A 20892-nucleotide genomic window follows, 5' to 3' on the forward strand; every position below is an offset into this window, starting at 1 on the left:
CTAGGTTGATAGGTGGAAAAAAACAGATCTCTACCTCACTCTTCATACCCAGTAAGTTATTTTTCAAAATGAAAAAAATAAAAACAAAATTCCATCCTTTCTTTTCTTTTGGGGGTTGGAGGGTGGGAGCATCATGGGATCTGTGTATTGCAGTGCAGCCCCCCCCACCCCCGCCCCCAAAACTACTTCACAGGAAGGAGAACTCTACATGTCAAAGGCATTTCTGAAAGAAAACCTAAGTGTTAATATTTGTGGCTTTGTTACTTTTGGGGAGAGGGATGAAAGGGAGACTATTTTCATTTTACTCCTTTCTGTATAACTTAAGTAATTCATAATTACTTTTGAGTATATGATGTTCTTTAATAATTTTACTTTGACACCACTTATTATATGTCATCATATTTACACAATATAATTTATCATGTAAATTAAGCTTACAGTCTCCTGTAAATAATTAAACATTTTGGACAAGGTCAGTCCCTGCCACCACCTCCTGCCAGGTCTGACCAGGCTCCTCAGCTCACCCAGCTTCATCTTCTTCAGCGTGGAATCCGAGTCGTCTCGGGGCCGCTTGCGGGCATCCTTGCCGCTGGGCATGTTGCGAGCGATCTCCGCCTGAGGCGTGCCCAGGTCCACCAGCAGGGTGGTGATCTGAGCCTGGAACTCCAAAGACGCTGGGTGCTTCAGCACATTCAACAGGTGCAACTTGAGGTTCTTACGCACGCTGCTCACCTGAGATTTGGCCAGCGTTGGGGGCAGGTTGGCTGCGAGAAAAGTAGCAAGAGCTGTATGCTGTAGACAGAGCTCCTGGGGCCCTGCCCACCTGACTTCCTAAGCCCCAGCTTGAGCAGTGGTGGCAGGCATCTCCTAGCAGAGCTCCTTCACTCTCAGATCTACTGTATGGCCTTCCCCTTCCCCCTGTACAAGGCGATACTCCCTTGAGAGGTCTCCCTCAGTATTAGTCAACCTTAAAACAGAAAACTCAGCCTCCCTTTTATTAAACATTAAGCCTCATCTCCCTCTACCTTGGTCTGGAAATTCCAACACATTTGTCCTAGGGAAAGTGATAATCACCTGCAGAATGTTTCAACTGAGCTGCCACAACAGTTCATTGTTGGTCCCTGACACCAGAATGACCTTCAAACGTCTAACAATCACCTTGAGAGGTGAGTCTCCCCTGCTCCACAGCAAAAGAGCATGCCTGCAATTGTGCCTGCCCAGCATCCTTCCCTACTTCCTCAGCCAAGAACACTCCCATTTTCCTTTGAGGGAACCACCCTGGCTCCCTTCTCAGTCCAAGTGGGCAAGAGTCTCAGGGGCAGTAAGAACACTGCAATCCTTTGGCCATTGTGATTGGTTGGGAGACAGGTTCACAATGTCTTCTTGGCCAATCAGAAACAATGAACCCTTGGACCTCTGCTGGAATGGCTGGGAAGGAGACATTCTCTTTCCCATGGGGTTGCCAAGTAGATGGAATGGAAGCCTGGAACAACTGGGGGCCATCTCTGCTACCCTAGGAAAGAGACACGTAAGAGCCAGGAGAGGGGGAGGGACTCATGATCTTCACACACTCATGCCTCAGCCCCACACTTTTCAGTTTCACACATGCACAGAAGTAGAGAAAGCAGGGTAATGAATCACCATGGAGCCATCAACATTTCACTGATCTTGGCACATCTATCCTCCCTGCTTTTTTAGGGGAGAGCGGGGAAGAGTTGAGTATTTTAAAGTACTTAGACACCAGGTCCCTTCACCTACACATAACTCAATGTTAAAACCAGCTCTGAAGCACATTTCTGTCATGTGCAATCACTGAAAGATATGTATCTAATCTAGAGAATCCTTCCTTATGTCCATAACCTACTAGATTGATAATGATGAATGCTTTAGAGGCTATTTAGCCCACATTTTCTCAGAAAAGAGGAGACTGGTCTGTGGACAGGGGAAGTGAGGGAGGGAACCAACCTACCGTGGAGGGTTTCGTAGGCCTGAATCACCTCAGACATGAACATGGGCCTCTGGCGGGCAATATTGGCCAGGGAGCCCAGGGCTGTGGTCAGGTTGATGGAGGAGATAGCGGGGTGCACCATGAACTTGAGCAGCTGCTCCAAGGCTGCCTTGCCTTCTTCCCATAGCACATCTAATGAGGGAGAGAAGAGAACCAGTTAGTAGGGGGCTCTCTTCCTGGCCTCCAGAGAGAGCAGTCTTTGGGACCAAAAGGAGAAAGATCCTCATACATAGATGGCTGTGACTGGCTGAAAAAACTCAGGAGATTCAGTGCATGATGAGTCTGACTAAAATACTATTAATAATAGTAGATGTCTAATTAATAATTAGACTAATAATAGAGATGACGCTCAAAGCATGGGCTTGCAATACTGACAAAGTAGAAATAACTTAAAATATCCAACTGTAAGGAATCTGAACTACATTGATATAAAACTTTGAATATGTATACATGTGACAACACACAGATAAAGGACTCAAAATTCTTTAAACCACCATGTTCCTCGATCTAGTCAAGGTTAACTCTTAACAACTGTGGCAAATATCTTTCCCGACATTTCTTTGCAAAAACCTACTGGATTCGACGTTATACAAAACAGTGAATAAAATATAGAATGTAATGTAGCCAGTCCTAATGGAATATTTTGAACATCTGAACATGATACTGTTTGGAAAAGATATAAATTAATTTTTGTTGAGTTCAAAAGGTGGTCAAACAATATAGAAGAACAGCCAATATCTGTGGAATGCTTACTATGCCAGCCACATAAACTCACCAAAAGCTCATTCTAACACCCTAAAGTAGATGCCATAGTAACCACTCTGGATTTACCAATGAAGAAACAGGCTCAGAGAGCATAGGTCGGTTGCTCAATGTCAGAGCAGAGATTCAAACACAAGTCACTACATTTTCATGCCTCTCAGCTGGAAGTATTAAGCATGGCCCTGTTTTCTGTAAATAACAAACCCAACAAACATAGAAACTATGAATATACACGTATAAATACCTATCTTTGCATAGAAAAGGTCCAAAAGGAAACAATACTCTTAGCAGTACTCATCTCTGAAAAGCAGGACTGGGGAAGGAGGTAATTTCCCTTTCTACTCCTCTATATTTATTGCTTGGCACTAAAATGTGCATGCACTATTTTTATAATTTGCAATCAGAAAAACTGTGTAACTCGCTGGTATTTACTACTGAGCGCTCACATTCTCATGGAACAGCACTAAAAGCCTGGAAGGGTACTACTACCACTTCCATTTTACAAAAGGAAGATAAAGTTCAAAAAGAAGTAATTTGCCCAAGATCACATGAGTAAGTGGTAACGCTGAGATCTGAACATGGCATCAGGGCTCTTAAGCACTGTATTAAACTGATTCCAGAAATGAAAAACTAAGAAAGGGGGAAAGGGGGAATGAGGAGGAGAAGGGAGCCGGTGCAGTGACAGACCAGCGGCACCAGCTGACGGGCACTCACTGTACTGGATGTAGGGGTGGTCACGAGGGATGCGGTCCAGGCTGATGTCGTGCTCCTGGCGTCGGGGCACCTCCGAGTCAGCCATGCGAGGCGAAAGGGTGACAATGAGGCCCTCCACGAACTTGATGGCGTGGGTACGGATGCCGTCGTTGTCAGAGTCCAGCAGCAGGATGATGTCCCCAGCCATGGCCGACACCATATCCCAGCAGGCCTCCTGGAGTTCGCTGATCACCCGTGACTTCACCATCCACTGTGTGTGGGTCGGGGAGGGGTGGACAGACAGGACACCAATCACCGACTCCACCACAACTCAGAGATCCGGAAACGATGATAAATACATTCACTGGGGAAACGTCCACTGAGTTACAACTCCATCCCTGGCCCTGGGCTAGGTGATGCGGGGGACAGGACCCATTGGTGACCAAGCCAGGCCTGGTCCTGCCCTCATAAGGTTCAGAGGTACTGACAAGGCCGAGTGTTGAAGGCTCAGATCTTAAAGAGGCCAAAGGAACAACAATGCTGACCTCACAAGGTGGTGGCAGAGAGTAAACGGATTTCTTCCTTTCAATAATGTTAATGTAACACACCACAGTGTGGACCCAGCTGGCCCATTTGGTCACAAGAGCTGGTTCTCGGGGAACATTTGCGGAATGCATAAATGGATGGATGGATGCAGGGAAAGATGGGTTAATGCCAACTCCTGGGCCACTAGAATTTAGAGCCCCTCGTTGTCTGTTCCTAAAGACTGACCTTGAAAGATGTGATCTGACGCTGGTTTTGAATTCTAACAGATGAATGAGACCTGTCAGGCTGGGACAACCCCAGGTGGGCAGGGAGCTCCTACCTGCAGGGCCACCTTGTAGAGCTGGGTCATGGTGAGGATGGCCTTCTTCACCACATTCACATTTTCATCTCTCAAGAGCATGTTGAGATTCGCGATCAGTTTCAGCAGCAGCTCAATGTCTCGCTTGCTGGTGATGGAAGAAGAAAGGCAAGGTCAAGGTGGCCTTTGCACAGATGATGGGAGCCTGCGGCTCACAAGGAAAGGGAAATCAGGGCCAATGTGTCAGAAGACTGGAATGCAGGTGGGCACCTGTCGTGTTTGCCAGCATCTGGTACCTTCGGACATCTGGGCGTTTGAACACCGTCTAGATTGGTCCTGCGACGCCTGCTCTTTCGTACTATTAGGGCCCCACAGTTCACCTAAGAGGCAGCAGTGCCAGACCAAGGGTATGAATCTGAACAAGCACCTTTGTCTCATTTTCAATAGTTCCTTCCTCAAGGCTTGCTGTGAAAACTACAACAATATATGTAAATCTCTTAGAACAGTATAGAAAGCATTCAATAGATATTAGTCATTAATATTTTAAAGCACTCCGTCTTACGTAATCATGAGTTTTGTTTACTAATTTGTTTACATAAGATGGAGGGCTCTGAAAGTAGGGGATTCTTTCCCATCTGAGTACTAGCGGAGCCTCAGTTTTTATTGAAGCAAAGAATGAAGAGGCCTTCAATAAATATTTGTTCGGTGAATGAATAAGGCTACACCTAGAGCTCAGAATGTGAATTTTCACATCATGTTACAATCTCAAATATTAAGCTAATCAGTCAAAAACTAAGAAACTCAACTGTCACCTACATGAAGGCAGGACCAATATCTTTTTTTATCCACTGTTCTATTTCTACAGCCTGACACAAATGCCTGGCACATAGCAGTCACGTGATACATATCTGGAACAAGTTTTGGCAAACTCAGAAAACATACCACAGATTGTCCCAGTAATAATCTATTAAAATTCTGAGTCACTATGTTACTTACCTGAAATTAATATATTATAAATCAACTATACCTCAAAAAAATATCACTCTTCTTTTTTGGCTTGTTTGGAAAAATAGCTAAAATTTTAAAAATCAAAAGTGCTATATTTGCTAACATGTTAAAAAAAGACAAAACTAATGCTTATCAGTGAGGAGAGGGAATGGGGAAGGGGCAAGATGGGATAAGGGGTTTAAGAGGTATAAGCTACTACATACAAAATAGATAAACCTCAAGGATATATTGTACAGCTCAGGGAATACAGTCAATATTTTATAATAGTTGAGTGGAATATAATCTATAAAAAATCTGAATCACTATGTTGTATATCTGAAACTAATATATTATTATAAATCAAGTATACCTCAATTGGGGGAAAAAAAAACTCTCCCAGTAAAAGATGGGAGACTGAGAATCTGGGCAGTGGTGTGATGGACATGGGTTAAAATCCCAGCACTGCCACATAATGGCTCTGTGACCTTAAGAAACTCACTTCACCTCTCTGATTCAGTTTTCTCTTCAGTTAAAGGGGCCAAACAAATAATCCCATGTATGAGGATTGAATAAAACAGTATTTGGTACAGCAAGAGGAGTGGTTGAAAAATGGTCAGATGTTGTTTACAGTTTGAAGGCAGAGTCGACAGTCCTTACTGATGATGTAGATGTGAAGTGTGGAAGAAGTAGAGGAAGAGTGGATGAGTCCAAGATTTGGACCTTATTAAGTATTTGCTGGGGAATCAGGGAGGGAGAATGGGTGTGGGAAACAGGGGGCAAGACTCTCAGGGCAGGGCCAGGCCAGGAGCCCAAGAGGCCGACTCCAGTAGGGGTGCTCCCACGGGTGTCCTGCAATGCCCCGTACCAAGCCTCCTCGATGAAGCCAATGACAAATTTGCGCACTTCGATGGACTTGTCTGCCTGGAAAGCGATGATCTCCTGCCAGGGTCAGGAAGAAGGTGGGTCAGAGTTGCACCAGGATCCACTCCCTTATCCCCACACCCACACCTTTCTCTCCTGTTGGCCACTCACATCCAGGAAGTTGTCCAGTAGTGTGGGATCTTTGTTGATGATCAGTTCCTGGACCTGGAAGCAGATTGGGAAAGAAGAGGAGGACACACATGTAAAACCAGGGACCAGTCAGTACAGACAGGCGTGTGTAGGAGAAAACAGCATGGGGGCAGCAGCGGACAAGTGCAGTTCAAATTCAGTTCAACTCTCAGCATGGCCTAGGCAAGGGGCTTGCCCTGAGCCTCAGTCTGCTCTTCTGTAAAATGGGAACCAGAAACAACAGCTCACAGGGCTACTGTGAGGATTCAATAAGAAGATGCTACAAGGCGCAGGTCCTGGTGGGCCAGTGAGTATATGATATAGATGGAGGCTAAAAAAAAGAGAGGTGCACGGGACTCATACCTTCCTGAGGCTCATCCAGCAAATCTCTCTACCCTCCTTCTGTTTCTACTCTCCATTCAACTGCCACAATTCAGCAGGCATTTTATCACAGTGAGAGCCCATTTCCTGAGGCCCTGGTGTAATACCTGCCAGGCTGTTTGGAATAAGCCCTTCCCAAAGACACTCTCACAGAAGCTCAGTGCCTATGAGCCAAGGCACTATTGGTGAACAGCCCTGACAACCACCCCTGAGGGACGCCCCGTCAGAACCCCACTCACTGCTGAGGTGGTGTTGGCTACCCAAGGCCATGTGCAGGACAAGTAGAACTGGGGTCCCCTGAACTCTATCTGCCTCCTGTTCTGAACCATACTCAGCACTCCCTGACTCCTCGCCTCTTTTGCTTCTGTACAAGCTACTCTGCCCTCTGCCCAAGACACCCTCCCACTCTCCCTCGGCCTGGTTCTCTCCTTCTCCAGGTCTCAGCTGAGAGAGCCCTCTTCCAGTAAGCCCTCCTTGACTGCCCGCCACTAGGTTGGGTCAGAAGCCCCCTCTGGGTTCCACACCCCCCCGGGCGCCTCCATCTCGGCCCTGCCCATTCTGGGTCCTCACTGCTGGGTCACCTGCATATCCTCTCCACTGGACAGGGCTCTGGCGGAGAAGAAACCCGAGGATCAAAAGCATGGCACTTGGAGTCTGAATCCAGCATTCGGGTCTTAATTCCGCCAGGTCCTAGCAGAGTGACCTTGGGCTAATTTAAGCTCTGAGACTCTACTTCTTTCTCTGTAAAACAGAGAAGAAATTACCCTGCCTCAGAGAGCTTTAGTGAGAATCAAACAATAGTGTGGCCAAATAGCACTGCGTGCCGTATCCTGAGTGCTTAAACATGGACATGAGCGTTAGTACCACTGCCCTCTTTTTCCGAGGTTCCCATCCCGGCTCCTCTTGTCCTGCTGAGCCCAGCATCACCCTCTCCCCCTCACCTGCTTGAGCACTGTGATCTTTGAGTCATTGGTGATCAGTGCTGCCTGGTTCAGGAGATCCACCACCTGGAAGGAAGGTGAAAGGCAGGTCAGGGTGCTCACCTTGCCAGCCCAGCTCCTACGGCACTCCTGAGATCTTCCAGCTAGGGGTGGATTGCCCCAGAGAGGGCCTGGGCCTCCCCACTCCAAACCTCTCTCTCCACACTCACTCTCTCTGATGTGGTCATGCCATCGATGCCCGGCCCCTCCTCTTGAGTGAAGAACTGTGATGCCACGCTCCGGCGTGTGACGCTGTCCCCACTGCTGCCTGCCATGGCTGCTGCCCGGTACTCCCTGGAGAGGAGGACGGAGCAAGTTCTGGGCCTTTACCCCACTCTCTGTGAAGGGCTCAACCCTCCTTCCCAGCCTGTTGGGTCCTTTCAAGCCCCTCCCCCTTCCAGAGTCTGGATCTGACTGTATGTATTCGTGGGGCTGTAATCTGGGGGAGACTGGTGTCTCCCAGCTAAGAGGCTGTACCCCGTGGAGAACCAAGCCTCACCCCCAGTACTTTACAGAGAGCAGGCTGACCACAAACAACTGCTGGAGGACTGAACAGATGCACATAGAGCAGCCCCCTCTGTCTGGCCTCAGTGCCCCTCATCTCTCCAGCTGGGCTGTACTCTGGACTGGACGCCAGAGCAAGCTTTCTGAAACACAGCTCTGGGTCCTCCACACAGTAGGTAAGTACCCAATACATCAGAGAAGGCCTAATCAAATAAATTATACTTCTGCCATTTTCTGGGATATTATGACATTGTGTTTTAAAAGAAGTGGGGGATATCTCTGGATATCTCTCCCAAAGTCACACTGGCAAAATCAAGAAATAAGAAGGATATCAATTACAGCACTATTCCTAGTAGCAAAAGACGACTGTCAAACCGAGTCTTCTCAAATAGGGAGATGGACTGAAAAACTGCAATGTATCCACAAAATAAAATACTATGCAACTGTAAAAAGGAATGAGACAAATCTCTCTGTGTGCTGATAAACAGTGGGCTCTAGCACATATTAAACTAAAGACAAGCACAGTGAAGGCAATGTTAACTGTATGTTCCCTTTTCACAAAAGAAGGGAAAAATATATGTATTTGTTAAAAAAAAGAAAAAAAGAGTGGAAGGAAAAACCAAACAGTAGAAAAGGCAGGAAACAGAAAAAAAAAAAAAGGAAGGGTCTCAAAGAATGATCATCATGAAAAGATGACAGTGACAGTCTGCTGCCTCACAGAGGAATGTATACAATTCAACTGATTTTTGTCAAGTTTGTGTATGTATATACACAGAATGACCCGAGGCAAGAAACAGCTGGATCTCAGCTGTCTCTTCTGTAAATCAGGGATAGTAACAGTGTTGATCTCCCACAACTGTTCTGAGGATTAGATGAGTTAACACACGTAGTAAACATGAGATAAGTATGGCGGATTTTCACGTGCAGGGAAAGAGATCTGAAGACTGTTGCATAAACTGTTACTAATTTGAGGAGGTGCAAAAGATGCATCTTTTGAAAGAATCATGATATACCGTACACAGCAGTTTATACTTAACAGGCATCTGCTGGAAGAATCCAACAGCCTCCTTCCTAGTCTCCCTGCTGCCCGTCACCCCCACATCTCGCTCAGAGTCAAAGCCAAGTCCTCACCAAGGCCAGGGAGACCTTACAGGATCTGGCTCTTCAGTCTGCTCCTTCTCTTGGCTCTTTCTGCTCCAGTCACTCCGGCCTCCTCGTCATCACACCAACACATCCCTTCCTCTAAGCCTTTGTGCTTCTCTTCCTTCTACCTGGATTGCCCCTCCCTTCAGATACTGCCACACCTCCCTCCTTATCTCCTTCAGGTCTCAACTCAAATATCTCAGCAGTGAGGTCTTTCCTGACCATCTTATTTCAAATTTCCACTTACTCTTCCTCACCATCTGTGTCACTTTGTTTTTCTCCATGGCATTTATCATTATAAACACACTACATATTTATAAGCTCCATGAGCGAAGAGGTGTGTGTGTTCACTTTCTCTGTCCCCAGCATGGAACAGTGCTTGGCACCGAGTGAAGAAGTGAAGTCACTCAGTCGTGTCCAACTCTTTGCAACCCCATGGACTGTAGCCTGCCAGGTTCCTCCATCCATGGGATTCTCCAGGCAAGAATACTGGAGTGGGTTGCCATTTCCTTCTTCAGGAGATCTTCCCGACCCAGGGATTGAACCCGGGTCTCCAATGTTCCAGGGAGCATTGGGGTTCCCTGGTGGCTCAGAGGTTAAAGTGTCTGGCTCCAATGCGGGAGACCCGGGTTCGGATCCTTGGGTTCGATCCCCGGGTCCGGAAAATCCCCTGGAGAAGGAAACGGCAACCCACTCCAGTATTCTTGCCTGGAGAATCCCATGGACGGAGGAGCCTGGTAGGCTACAGTCCATGGGGTCGCAAAGAGTCAGACACGACAGAACGACTTCACTCACTTCACTCCAGCATTGTAGGCAGACGCTTGACTGACTGAGCCACCAGGGAAGAAGAAGTGAAGTCACTCAGTCGTGTCCGACTCTTTGCGACCCCATGGACTGTAGCCCACCAGGCTCCTCGGTCCATGGGATTCTCCAGGCAAGAATACTGGAGTGGGTTGCCATTTCCTTCTCCAGGAGACCTTCCCGACCCAGGGATTGAACCCGGGTCTCCAGCACTGTAGGCAGACGCTTTGCCATCTGAGCCACCAGGGAAGTCATCTAGTAAGTATTTAATAAAAATCTGCTGAGTGTGACTTCTCTGGTGGTCAGTGGTTAAGACTCTGAACTTCCAATGCGGGGGACACAGGTTTGATCCCTGATGGGAAACTAACTAAGATCCTACATGCCACGCAGTGTGACCAAAAGATTTTTTAAAAAATCTGCTGAGTAAATGTCAAAGGGCTTCAACAATAACTGGGCTGAGTATCCCTCAGTATCCCTTAGTATGCCCTTTGGCTCTAGGAATGCTTGAAAAATAACAGCTAATATTTATTGAACATTTAATATGCCTTGGGCACAATTCTTACATAGTAACTTATTTAAACCTCACAATACCCTGTAGCCGATCAGGTTCCTCTATCCAGGAGATTTCCAGGCAAGAACACTAGAGTGCGTTGCCATTTTTTCATCCTGGGGATCTTCCCAACCCAGGGGTTAAACCTGAGTTTCCTGCACTGCAGGCAGATTCTTTGCCACGGAGCCCTCCGGGAAGCCCCAGTTCCCATGTTACAGATGAGGAAATTTGAAGTCCAAGGAAGTAAAATCACTTGATCAAAGGCTCACAACTTGTAAGATGCAGACCCAGCAGCCTGGCTGCAGAATCTAGCCTTCTCAGTAACATGCTGAACTGCCTCTCTAAAAAGAACTGGTTCCCCTGCCCCCCAGTTCATGCAAATTAAAGGTCATGGCCACCCAACAATTCAGTATACTGCTGTTTCCCAGAAGAGCACAATGAACGCTTTCATGATGAACTTTTCTTCTCTTTTCATGATGAGAATACCCTGAGTCACTCAAACTTTTTACCTGATGTCCTTCCTCTTCCACTTTTTTTTTTTTTTTTTTTTTAATGTATATCCATAATTCCTTTGGGTTTCCCTTGTGGCTCAGCTGGTAGAGTCCACCTGCAACTCAGGAGACCTGGGTTCGATCCCTGGGTTGGGAAGATCCCCTGGAGAAGGGAAAGGCTACCCATTCCAGTATTCCGGCCTACAGAATTCCATGGACTCTATAGTTCATGGGGTTGCAAAGAGTCGGACACGACTGAGCGACTTTCAAGTATTTACTTTTGTCAAAAGGAAGCATATGATAAGCGGTTTTCCATTCTGCCTTTTCCCTTAATATATGCTGCAGTCCATTCTTTATCTCTGGTTCCTTTTTTACCCCCTTCCCTCATTCCTTTTTACAGTTCCATGATATTTTATTTTCTGACGGCTATCCGTCTTTTTCCTGCCAGTCTCCCTACTAAAGCATATCTGGGAGTGTCTTGTAGTCTTTTGCTATCACCAATAACCATCGTTTCCCCTTCCGTCTCGCTGTGCTCCTTAGAGAGTCCTGCCGCCCCACTCCCACCTGGACTACGACGATTTCGCTCACATACAGAGTGGCCCCCTGAGAATCTTTCATTCATTCAACGAACCTTAACTGGGAGTTTTCAGCGCGATTAACTGACACACCCCCAGTCCGTATCCACCGTGGGGCTCCTGGTCACAAACAGGACTAAGGAGCCACACAAATAAAGGTTCAATAACAAGCGAGACCCCCCAGTGACATGAAGGAAAGGAACAGCGACCTATGAGATCGTCCAACAGGCGGATTTCGGGACGGAGGGCAGGAAAGGAGGGCTTCACAGAGGAAGTGACGTTGGTGCCAAGATCCGAAAGATGAATGGGAGTCAACCAGGCGGAATGAGTAAAAGGATGTTGCAGACAGAGGGGACGGCATGTGCAAAAAGCCTGAGGCGGGAAAGCGTATGGCGAGTTTGAGGAAATCAAAAGGCCAGTGCAGCTGTGCGAAAAGAGGGACTAGCAAATTGGCAGAGCTGAGGCCGGGGGTGCAGATGCGCCTTGGCGGCCACGTTGGAACTTTGCCCTAAGGGTACTGGGGAGCCACGGAAGGGTCCACAAGCTGGGAAGAAACTGGGGTCCCGAGCGTCTCTGCTCCCTTCTCCTCTCAGTGTCCTCACTGCCCCCGACAGCGCCCCTACCCTTTCAGAGTCCTTCCTCCCTTCGTCCCTGGCCCCCACACTGCTCGCCCCCCGCTCACCGCGGCTCCGGCCTCCGTCCCCCTCGCGCCCCCTCAGCAGCGCCTCTTCACAGACGACGCCGCCATCTTCCGCTCGCCGCCGTGACACTACGCAATCACTGCACTCGGCGGGTCGATGGGAAATGGAGTCCACTCTGTACCAGCGCTTCGGCCCCTACCGCGCAAGCGGCTTTCCGCCCTCCCCTTCTGCGAAGCCCGAGCTGCCCTTCATTTCCGGCTTTCGGACGCCATGCCCTTTGGGAAATGTAGTCCTGTGACAGTGGGCGGGACGGAAAGGGGGCTGGAGGCTTCTGGGAAATGGAGTTCACGGAGACTGGTTCCCTGGACGGCTGATGTTAGATTGAACAGAGTCGGGTAGGCGAAGCTCCTAGGTCTTGCAGGTTGTCTGCAGTCTCAGCGGGATCTGAGCAGAGGCCCCGATCCCCTCCATTTTTTTTTCCTGGCCATTTACACAATCTAGAGCACTTTCAGTTATCAGAAGCTTCAGTCTTCCAGTCCGTCCAAAGGGAAATGTGGTTTCGAGGGGCTACTACCGGTCCTTATAGTAAGTAACACAGCGGAACCTCTGGAGACCACTCGGCTCTGAGCCCCCTTTCCACTCCAACAAAACTTGCTGGCTGTTCGCCTGCTTCAGTTGAGATGGTGAAAACCCTAAGTAGAAGGGACCTAGAGTTCTGCCCTCGAGGCTTTTAGAATGAGCAATCTTTTCCCACTTACAGCTCCCTCACTCTTCAACTGTCCCCAGGTCTCCCGTCCCCGGGCTGCGGATCCCGGCGCCTGAGGTCTGTCTCCTCGCAATCCCGCAGGGGGCGCCCCAATCCGGGCGCACCGCCCTCGGGGAGGCGGGAGGGGAGCCCAGGGCGGGCGAGGGCGGGGGTGTCCCGGCTATAAAGCGTGGCCGCCTCCCGCGGCGCCCTGGACGACTGGGACCCTGGGCGGTCGGACAGACGGGCGCGGGTCGGAACTCGGGCAGTGCCGGCCGAGAGATCCGAAACTCTCGGTTCTCCCCGGGCCGGAGCGGGGGCGGGTGGGGGCGCAGGCCCGGGGGATGCTGGGCTCGGTGAAGATGGAGGCCCACGACCTGGCCGAGTGGAGCTACTACCCGGAGGCGGGCGAGGTGTGTCCTCGGGGATGGCGGAGCGGGAATTGGCGGGGGAGGGGGGGCGGGCAGGAATCAGGGTGCGGGGTTAAATGGGGGTAAGGAACTGGGTGTGGACCCAAACGGTGGCCCCAAATAGAACCTGGGAGCGGGGGAACTGGACACTCGGAGACCAGGTGTAAGGAGTCAGAGACGGGGGACAATGCATGGGAGCGCGGTTTAGGCAGGCTTGTCGGAGTGAGGGCTTAAATGGGAGTCTGGAATATTCAGCCAAGGGTCAAGTCATAGCTCATACGTGAGGGCTGAGTGTCAGGGACCCAAAGTAAAAGGAATTAAAATGAATAAACCAAAGATAGGAATCAGAGTTCCGGGATACGGAAAGAGCTGAGGGATTAGGCAACGGGGTTCAAAATTAGGGGGAAATATAGTGACTAAGAGATGGGAGAGGGAGGTCACCATTAAGAGAAGTCTGAGCCGAGAGCTCAGGGTTAGAATTTAGCGTGAAAGATGAGGGTCTGGGGTAGATGTAAGAATTGGGGTTCTGGGATAAGGATTGGGGCTGAGTTCTATTTTAAAGTCAGAAATAGGGGTAGGTGCTAAGGATAAGAGATGAAGATGGTCAGAAATGAAGCTTGGTTTGGGGAGTGTGAAATAACAGGTGATTTAAGAGCTGGGACTCAGATAGATAAGGGGCCAGATGCAGTCAGAGTCGGGATCCTGAGAGCAGGGGGTAGGGGCAACAGCATTGGGAGCAGAAGGGGTCAGTGTCCACCTAGCAGGTCCCTACTCTTGACCCTCACCCCTCCCAGCTGAACTTCGGGGGTCTCATTAGAGACCCTCAGCAGGGATTCTCCTTACTGGAGTCTGGAGGGTTTCAGATTTCGCCCACTCCTGATCCACCCCACCGTCCACCCATCTCCACAAATTGCTAATGTCCTTACCAGTCCCATCTCGGACAGGACAAGACTTCCCTGGAATAGGGGGCAGAGAATAATAATTCGCTTGCCCTAGCTGACGGAAAGTTCTTCCCCAGGTCTAACTTGCATTCCTCTTGCTGCAAGTACTCCGTCTTAGCCTGCTTGCTCTCTAGCCAACATTATGAAGTGGAGGTGGGACAGGGTCCTAGCCAGAAGGTTATGGGGGTCTGGATACTTGGGTTTCTAAATTGGATGGGGACTGTGGGCTTGAGGTAGGATGTGGGACTGCAAGGGTTGAGTTCTCCAAAGACACTAAGATCTGGGGTTTACAGGGGCCCCAGCGTGCCTGAGTTCTGGGTCTGGGGTTTGAAGCTGTAGGGTGGGACTCCCGGATACCCAGGCCTGCAAGCCTTGGCAAGGTGCCCAGGAGGGGCCAGTCCTGGGGCTGTGGAGGTGTGAGGTGCACGTGGGGTGGGGCAGGGAAGGGATTGGGAGCGTTGAGAGGTGGAGGCGATGTCGGTTCTAGGGTGGGGAAGGCAGAGACCAGGTTGGTGGTGGAGGCTCCCAGGTGGTAGGAGAATCTCAGTTGAACGCCTTGCATAGTTCAGAGCCTGGGGGTGTGCTTTAAGGGTACCAACTACAAATCAGTGTTTTGGAGGTGTATCTTAAGAAGTAAATTGCAGGGCTCTAGGCTGAAGGAGTCATTATTTGGGGCACAGCCTGAAGCTTAGGGGACAAGGTGTGTGGAAATTGTCTCTGAAATTGAGGGACAGTCTAGAGATAGTCAGCATTTGGGGGCATATTTTGGAAGAGATGACCTATAGGGGGCTGGAAATGGACGTACTGTATGAGGATCTCCTCAACCTTCCCATCAACAAAACCACCTCCTCCACCTGGGTCAGAACAATGAGAGGAGAAACTTCTGCACTCACTCAGCAACTGAGCACTGGGGAGAACCCCACACTGCTTCTTGCCCACCACACCCTTCTGCTGGGGTGATGGCACCCCCCTCCACCGGGCTGGCTCTTTGTCTAGAGGGAATTGGAAAGTTATAGCCCTCAGGCATCCCCCCAGGCCCCCGGTTCTCACCAATCAACTGGTCCAACTGCTCCCTCCCCACCCCCCGCCACTTTAGATGGAGAACCTAAAGCCTCTCGGAGTGCAGGGGCCACCTGAGGTCCTAGGCTGTGACCAGGATTAGAAACTAGCTTCTGGCTTCACACCGCCTCCCTGTGCTCCCTGTCACACCCTCCTCCAGAGACAATAAGGAAATGAAAGGGGAGAAATTCCAGCCTCCTGGGATGGGGGTGCAGGTCCCCTCAGGGCTTTCCCCCCAGTCTCAGCCCCGCCCTCGCAGGGGAGATCCGGTTCAGACCCGGACACTGGGGGTTCATCCCAGCCCCGGGGCGTGTGAAAGCCGACGGTGGATTAGGGCAGCTGGAGGCTTGAGGTCAGACCTCAAGGAGGACTTCCGTGTGGGTGGGAAGCCAGAAAAGAAGGGCTCTGGGGTCCCAGTCTGTCTTCCTCTGCGATACAAGAGAGTCTGACTGAGCTGGAGAAGCGTCGGGGGTCATCGAGGGATTCAGGAACTCTCTGTGCATCCCCCTGAGTTCTGACACCTCCCCTCTCTCCAAAGGACCCCCTTCCCTTACTTTTGGGGAGGGACCAGAGTCAGCCAACCACAGGGGAGACCAGTGCATGGGGGAGGGGAATAGCTGTGGCTCCAATTTCAATGTGAGACTTCTAGAGAGACGGTGGTGCCCAGGGAAGGGGCAGAGAGATGCAAAGATGTACTGAAGGAGAAGAAAGAGAGGGGTGGGTGGGAGAGGAGGGGGATAATCAGAGAGAGAGTTCCAAAGATTGGAGAAAGGTGTGAGAGAGATGGGCAGGGGCAGAGGAAGAGAGAGATGGGGGCTGGGAGTGTCTTTTTGCGCGGGGGTTGGGGGGGTGGGGGGTGAGGCAGAGGGAGCGATGAGGGAGAGAAAGAGATGGAGGAGAGAGAGACAGAGATAAAGGGAGAGAGTGTGGGGGAGGGGGGAGAGACAGAGGAGGGAAGGAGTGTAGAGGGACCGAGACAGGGAAGGAGATGAACAGACACATATAATGCCAACTGGGAGCGTCAAAGAGACAAAAGAAGAAAGAGCTACTTGGACAGACACGCAGAAAAAGACAGGGGAGAGTTTCTCTACTGGAATGCAGACCTGGGGTTGGTTACCACCTGTCTCTGGCTCCCTGAGTGATCCTGGCAGGTCCTTTTTCTCTCTGGACCTTGGTCTGTGCAGACACTTAAGTGACGGGGTGAGATGGGACACACTGACTCAGTGGAGGTTCCCATCAGAGCTAGAGCAGCACCTCCAGCACCCCCAACCCCCGGGGAGGAAGCAGGACAGACAGATGGACTATTGCCAGAGAATGGATGGAAGACAGGACGAAAGGGATAAATGCTCACAGAATGAGAAGTCCCCATCCACCAAGCTTTGTACTTTCCTTATTTATCTTGTTCACTTCCTGCTAGACTGACAGCTCCCTGAGGGCAGGCGTTTCCGTGTCTTGGTCACTGCTTTTATAGCTTGATCCAGAACACCCATATGGAGCCAGACTGCCTGGATTCAGAATCCCAGCTCTCCTTCCTTGCTGTGTGATTCCTGGACAACCTCTCTGGGGCCTCAGGTTGCTCAGCTGAAAAATGGGTGTCATGATAGCGCCTCCCCCATAGTGTGGTCACAAGGATGAGAGCAGAACTTTCCTGGGAAGTGCCTGGAGTGGTGCCCTGCACACAGTAGGTGGTCAGTTGAATATTTGAGAGACGAGATAGTTACTTACAAAGACATGGCAATGTCTACCTTATTTCACTGAGCTAAGATGCACGTTCCCCCCCCCCCCATTTGAACTTTTCTGAAAATGGAATGAGTTTTACAGTCAGTGGTGTCTGCAGATTATAATTGACAATGTTTCTTTCCATTCTTATTGACACTTAAAGTACTACTGAAGCTTAGATTTGATGACATTTAATAAACAGATGACATATATTAGGTGGAAATATGTGATTTCTGATTTTCAGGTGCTTTGACTTAAAAAGCTATAATTTTATAACCTAAAAGATGTATAGAAAGTACACATGTAGATTCCATTATTAGATAAATCAGCAGTTCTCAATTTTTTTTTCTTTTTGGTCTCAGGACCTCATCACACTCTTAAAATTATTGAGGACCCCAAACAGTTTTTATTGATCAGGGTTATACTGGCTGTTACCACATTCAAAGTGAAACTGAGACATTTTAAAAATAGGCATTCATTCACTTAAAAGTAGCAACAATGTGTTAGTATAAGCAGTGTATTTTTATTAAAATAACTGTATTTCAGGACATTTAAGGAGAGGGGTGGCACAGTGACATTTTTGCCCATCACTTTAGTGTCTGGTTCAGTAGAAGCCAGCTGGATTTTCCTAGCTACTTCTACGTTTGGTCTGTTGCAATATTCCATGTCATGTGGACTCTGGAAAACTCCACTGCACGCTAGTGAGAGTAACCAAGTGAAAAAAGTTAGTCACATCTTAGCATTATACGAAAATGGTTTGACCTCACTGATCCCCAAAAAGAGTCTTGGACACTCCCCAGGGTGTCCTGGACCACACTTTGATAACTACTTAAAGCATGTGCACTCCAGTACATGGGACGTCGGAGATGGGGTCAGGGAGAGGGGTGCGTGAAGAGGGGGGCAGAAAGAGAGACTTGAAGAGACAGCCATTTACAGAGAAAGGTAAAGACGGAAGGGCAAGACGGACAGACAAACGAACACAAAATGGGTCCAGCGACCCTTTGCTTACCAACAGCATAGAGACTCACCGCTTGCCATCTCTCCTTCTCTCCCCGTAGGTCTATTCTCCGGTGACCCCAGTGCCCACCATGGCCCCCCTCAACTCCTACATGACCCTCAACCCTCTGAGCTCTCCCTACCCCCCAGGGGGGCTCCCTGCCTCCCCACTGCCCACTGGACCCCTGGCGCCCCCAGCCCCTACAGCGCCCCTGGGGCCCACCTTCCCAGGCCTGGGTGCCAGCAGTGGTGGAGGCAGCAGCTCAGGGTACGGGGGCCCGGGCCCGGGGCTGGTCCACGGGAAGGAGATGCCGAAAGGGTACCGGCGGCCCCTGGCCCACGCCAAGCCGCCCTACTCCTACATCTCGCTCATCACCATGGCCATCCAGCAGGCGCCGGGCAAGATGCTGACCCTGAGCGAGATCTACCAGTGGATCATGGACCTCTTCCCCTACTATCGCGAGAACCAGCAGCGCTGGCAGAACTCCATCCGCCACTCGCTGTCTTTCAACGACTGCTTCGTCAAGGTGGCGCGCTCCCCCGACAAGCCGGGCAAGGGTTCCTACTGGGCCCTGCACCCCAGCTCAGGTAACATGTTTGAGAACGGCTGCTACCTACGCCGCCAGAAGCGCTTCAAGCTGGAGGAGAAGGTGAAGAAAGGGGGTGGCGGGAGCTCGGCCTCCAGGAACAGTGCGGGGTCAGCCTCCGCGGCCGCAGCCCCTGCCGCCAGTGTGGCCTCCACGCCGCAGCCGCAGCCGCAGCCCCCGCCCCCTGAGCCGGAGGCCCAGGGTGGGGACGAAGTAGGGGCTCTGGACTGTGGCTCGCCCGCTGCTCCCTCCACGCCCTACTTCACCGGCCTGGAGCTCCCAGGGGAGCTAAAGCTGGATGCGCCCTACAACTTCAATCACCCTTTCTCCATCAACAACCTGATGTCGGAACAGTCGCCAGCACCCCCCAAGCTGGACGTGGGATTTGGGGGTTACGGGGCAGAGGGTGGGGAGCCTGGGGTCTACTACCAGGGCCTCTATTCCCGCTCTCTGCTTAACGCATCCTAGCAGGGGTGGGGTGGGAGCGTGGTGGGTGGGATATGGCTGTAGCTCATACCATCTGGCTCTTGGGGCCTGACCTTCCCCGGGGACACCTTACTCGTCCCGTCTGTCAACATCTTGGTTGGTCTACTGCTCACTGTGTTGACTGCCATCACTGTGGGCATCGTGTTGATCCCCTGAGTACTATGATAGCTGCCACTGACATCACGGTGGGCCCACTGAGTACTGTGAAGACTGCCATACTGATCGATGTGATGAGGTTGACCTGTTGGGTCTTCGGATGGCCACCCTCTGGGATGACTTCTTGGTTGGCCCCTTGGGTGCTGTGATGCCCAGCCTCTTGGCTGAGCCTCTGGATGTGATGGTGGCACCGTTTCGGTTACGTCTTCTTTGGCCCATTGGGTGCTGTGATGGCCACCATATTGACGGTCTGCCATCACCCACGTACCGCTGTGCAACATAATGGCCACCACAGCCCCAGTGTCGGCCGTGTCATCCCTGTCTCTGGTGTGAGCTGAGTGAAGGGTAGAGATGAGGATACTCCTTGTTTTTTGGGTTTTTTTTTTTCTGGAGCCCATTCTCCCTCTGGTCCAGGAAAAACCAGAAAGGACTGATTAGGGTGTGGGGGATTTCTACTAAAGTCTGGTTCTTGCCGGGGAAGGGGGATACTGGCTGTGTTTGACCATTAAAGGCACCATTTCTGCCTCTTACTGAATGTGTCTTTTCCTTAGCCAGTGGGCCCTTAGAGGCTGAAACAACTGAATTGCTGTGTCCTGTCCCCTCTCCTTCCTGCCCCCAAGAGCCAGTTGCCTCTCTGGGGGAAGGGCTGGGGGAGGCATCGACCTGACCTTTGGCTCTTTGCTGTCCCTGACCCCAAGGACAGTTTGCTCACAGATAGCAGCCCCCGCAGCCGTGGGGCCGGGGCAACAGGCGGAGGTGGCTCTGAAGTGACCAAGGCCATCTCCCCACCCCCACTCTCTCGACACATGCCTCTAGCACTGAGGTTCAGAGAGCTCTGGGACAGCTCAATTTTTGGTTAAGCTAGAGAGGAGGAGGGACAAACGAGGTGCTAACTGAAGGAGATTGTGTGTGTGTGTGTGCGCGCCTGTGCCTCTGTGGGTCATAGGGTATCGCTACAGCCATTGAGGTCCCTATGGTCTGCTGTGGGTGTTATCTATGGCTTGTATCCCTTAATTGTGTTAGTTTCTATGTCCATCCTCTGTGTGCTTACTGTAGGTATTTCAGGATATCAGACTTCTGTGCGTCTGCCTTGTTTTTCGTGTGTGTGATTCTCTTACACACCTATCCCTGGGACCCTCTGGGTCTCACACTGTTGGATATGCCTCCCTGTATGTCTCTTTGTCTACTTGCCTGCTGCCTCAAAGAGTCTTACCAATGCCTACATCGGTGTTGTGGATCATTGTGTGTTTCATGTGTATTTCTGTGAGTCAGCATGCCTATATGTCTTCTAAAAAGTATGTCTCTGTGACTTATGTCTGTCTTTGCCCGCGTCCCTGTCACTGTTGTGGCTGTGTGTGAGAGTGTATTGGCTGGCTCTAGTGG

At 50.4% G+C, this 20892-nt stretch overlaps 2 protein-coding genes across 2 annotated transcripts in view; one reads left to right on the plus strand and one right to left on the minus strand.

Moving 5' to 3' along the window:
• Window positions 1-12595, minus strand: part of SYMPK (symplekin scaffold protein) — a 33754-nt gene extending 21159 nt beyond the window's left edge. The window contains exons 1-9 of the mRNA XM_065926348.1: window positions 12452-12595; window positions 7876-7999; window positions 7667-7732; window positions 6327-6380; window positions 6160-6233; window positions 4329-4455; window positions 3485-3734; window positions 1970-2140; window positions 525-764 (exon numbers count right to left, since the gene is read on the minus strand). Coding sequence (XP_065782420.1) covers window positions 525-764; window positions 1970-2140; window positions 3485-3734; window positions 4329-4455; window positions 6160-6233; window positions 6327-6380; window positions 7667-7732; window positions 7876-7980 — 1087 coding nt within the window. The 5' untranslated portion in view covers window positions 7981-7999; window positions 12452-12595. The remainder of the gene's footprint in view (window positions 1-524; window positions 765-1969; window positions 2141-3484; window positions 3735-4328; window positions 4456-6159; window positions 6234-6326; window positions 6381-7666; window positions 7733-7875; window positions 8000-12451) is intronic.
• A 793-nt stretch (window positions 12596-13388) lies between these two features.
• On the plus strand, window positions 13389-19335 carry FOXA3 (forkhead box A3). The gene is made up of 2 exons (XM_065920648.1): window positions 13389-13568; window positions 18343-19335. Exons 1-2 carry the CDS (start codon window positions 13500-13502, stop codon window positions 19333-19335), a joined length of 1062 nt encoding a protein of 353 aa, XP_065776720.1. The 5' UTR covers window positions 13389-13499.
• The last annotated feature ends 1557 nt before the right edge of the window (window positions 19336-20892 follow it).

The sequence above is a fragment of the Muntiacus reevesi genome, chromosome 2 (genome assembly GCF_963930625.1).
Source record: "Muntiacus reevesi chromosome 2, mMunRee1.1, whole genome shotgun sequence".
Lineage (NCBI taxonomy): Eukaryota > Metazoa > Chordata > Mammalia > Artiodactyla > Cervidae > Muntiacus > Muntiacus reevesi.

Bases quoted from the DNA above. Each gene is read 5' to 3' on its own strand.
- FOXA3 (XM_065920648.1), top strand. From the start codon at position 13,500: ATGCTGGGCTCGGTGAAGATGGAGGCCCACGACCTGGCCGAGTGGAGC. The intron at 13,569-18,342 runs GTGTGTCCTCGG...CTCTCCCCGTAG, and splicing joins ACTACCCGGAGGCGGGCGAG to GTCTATTCTCCGGTGACCCC.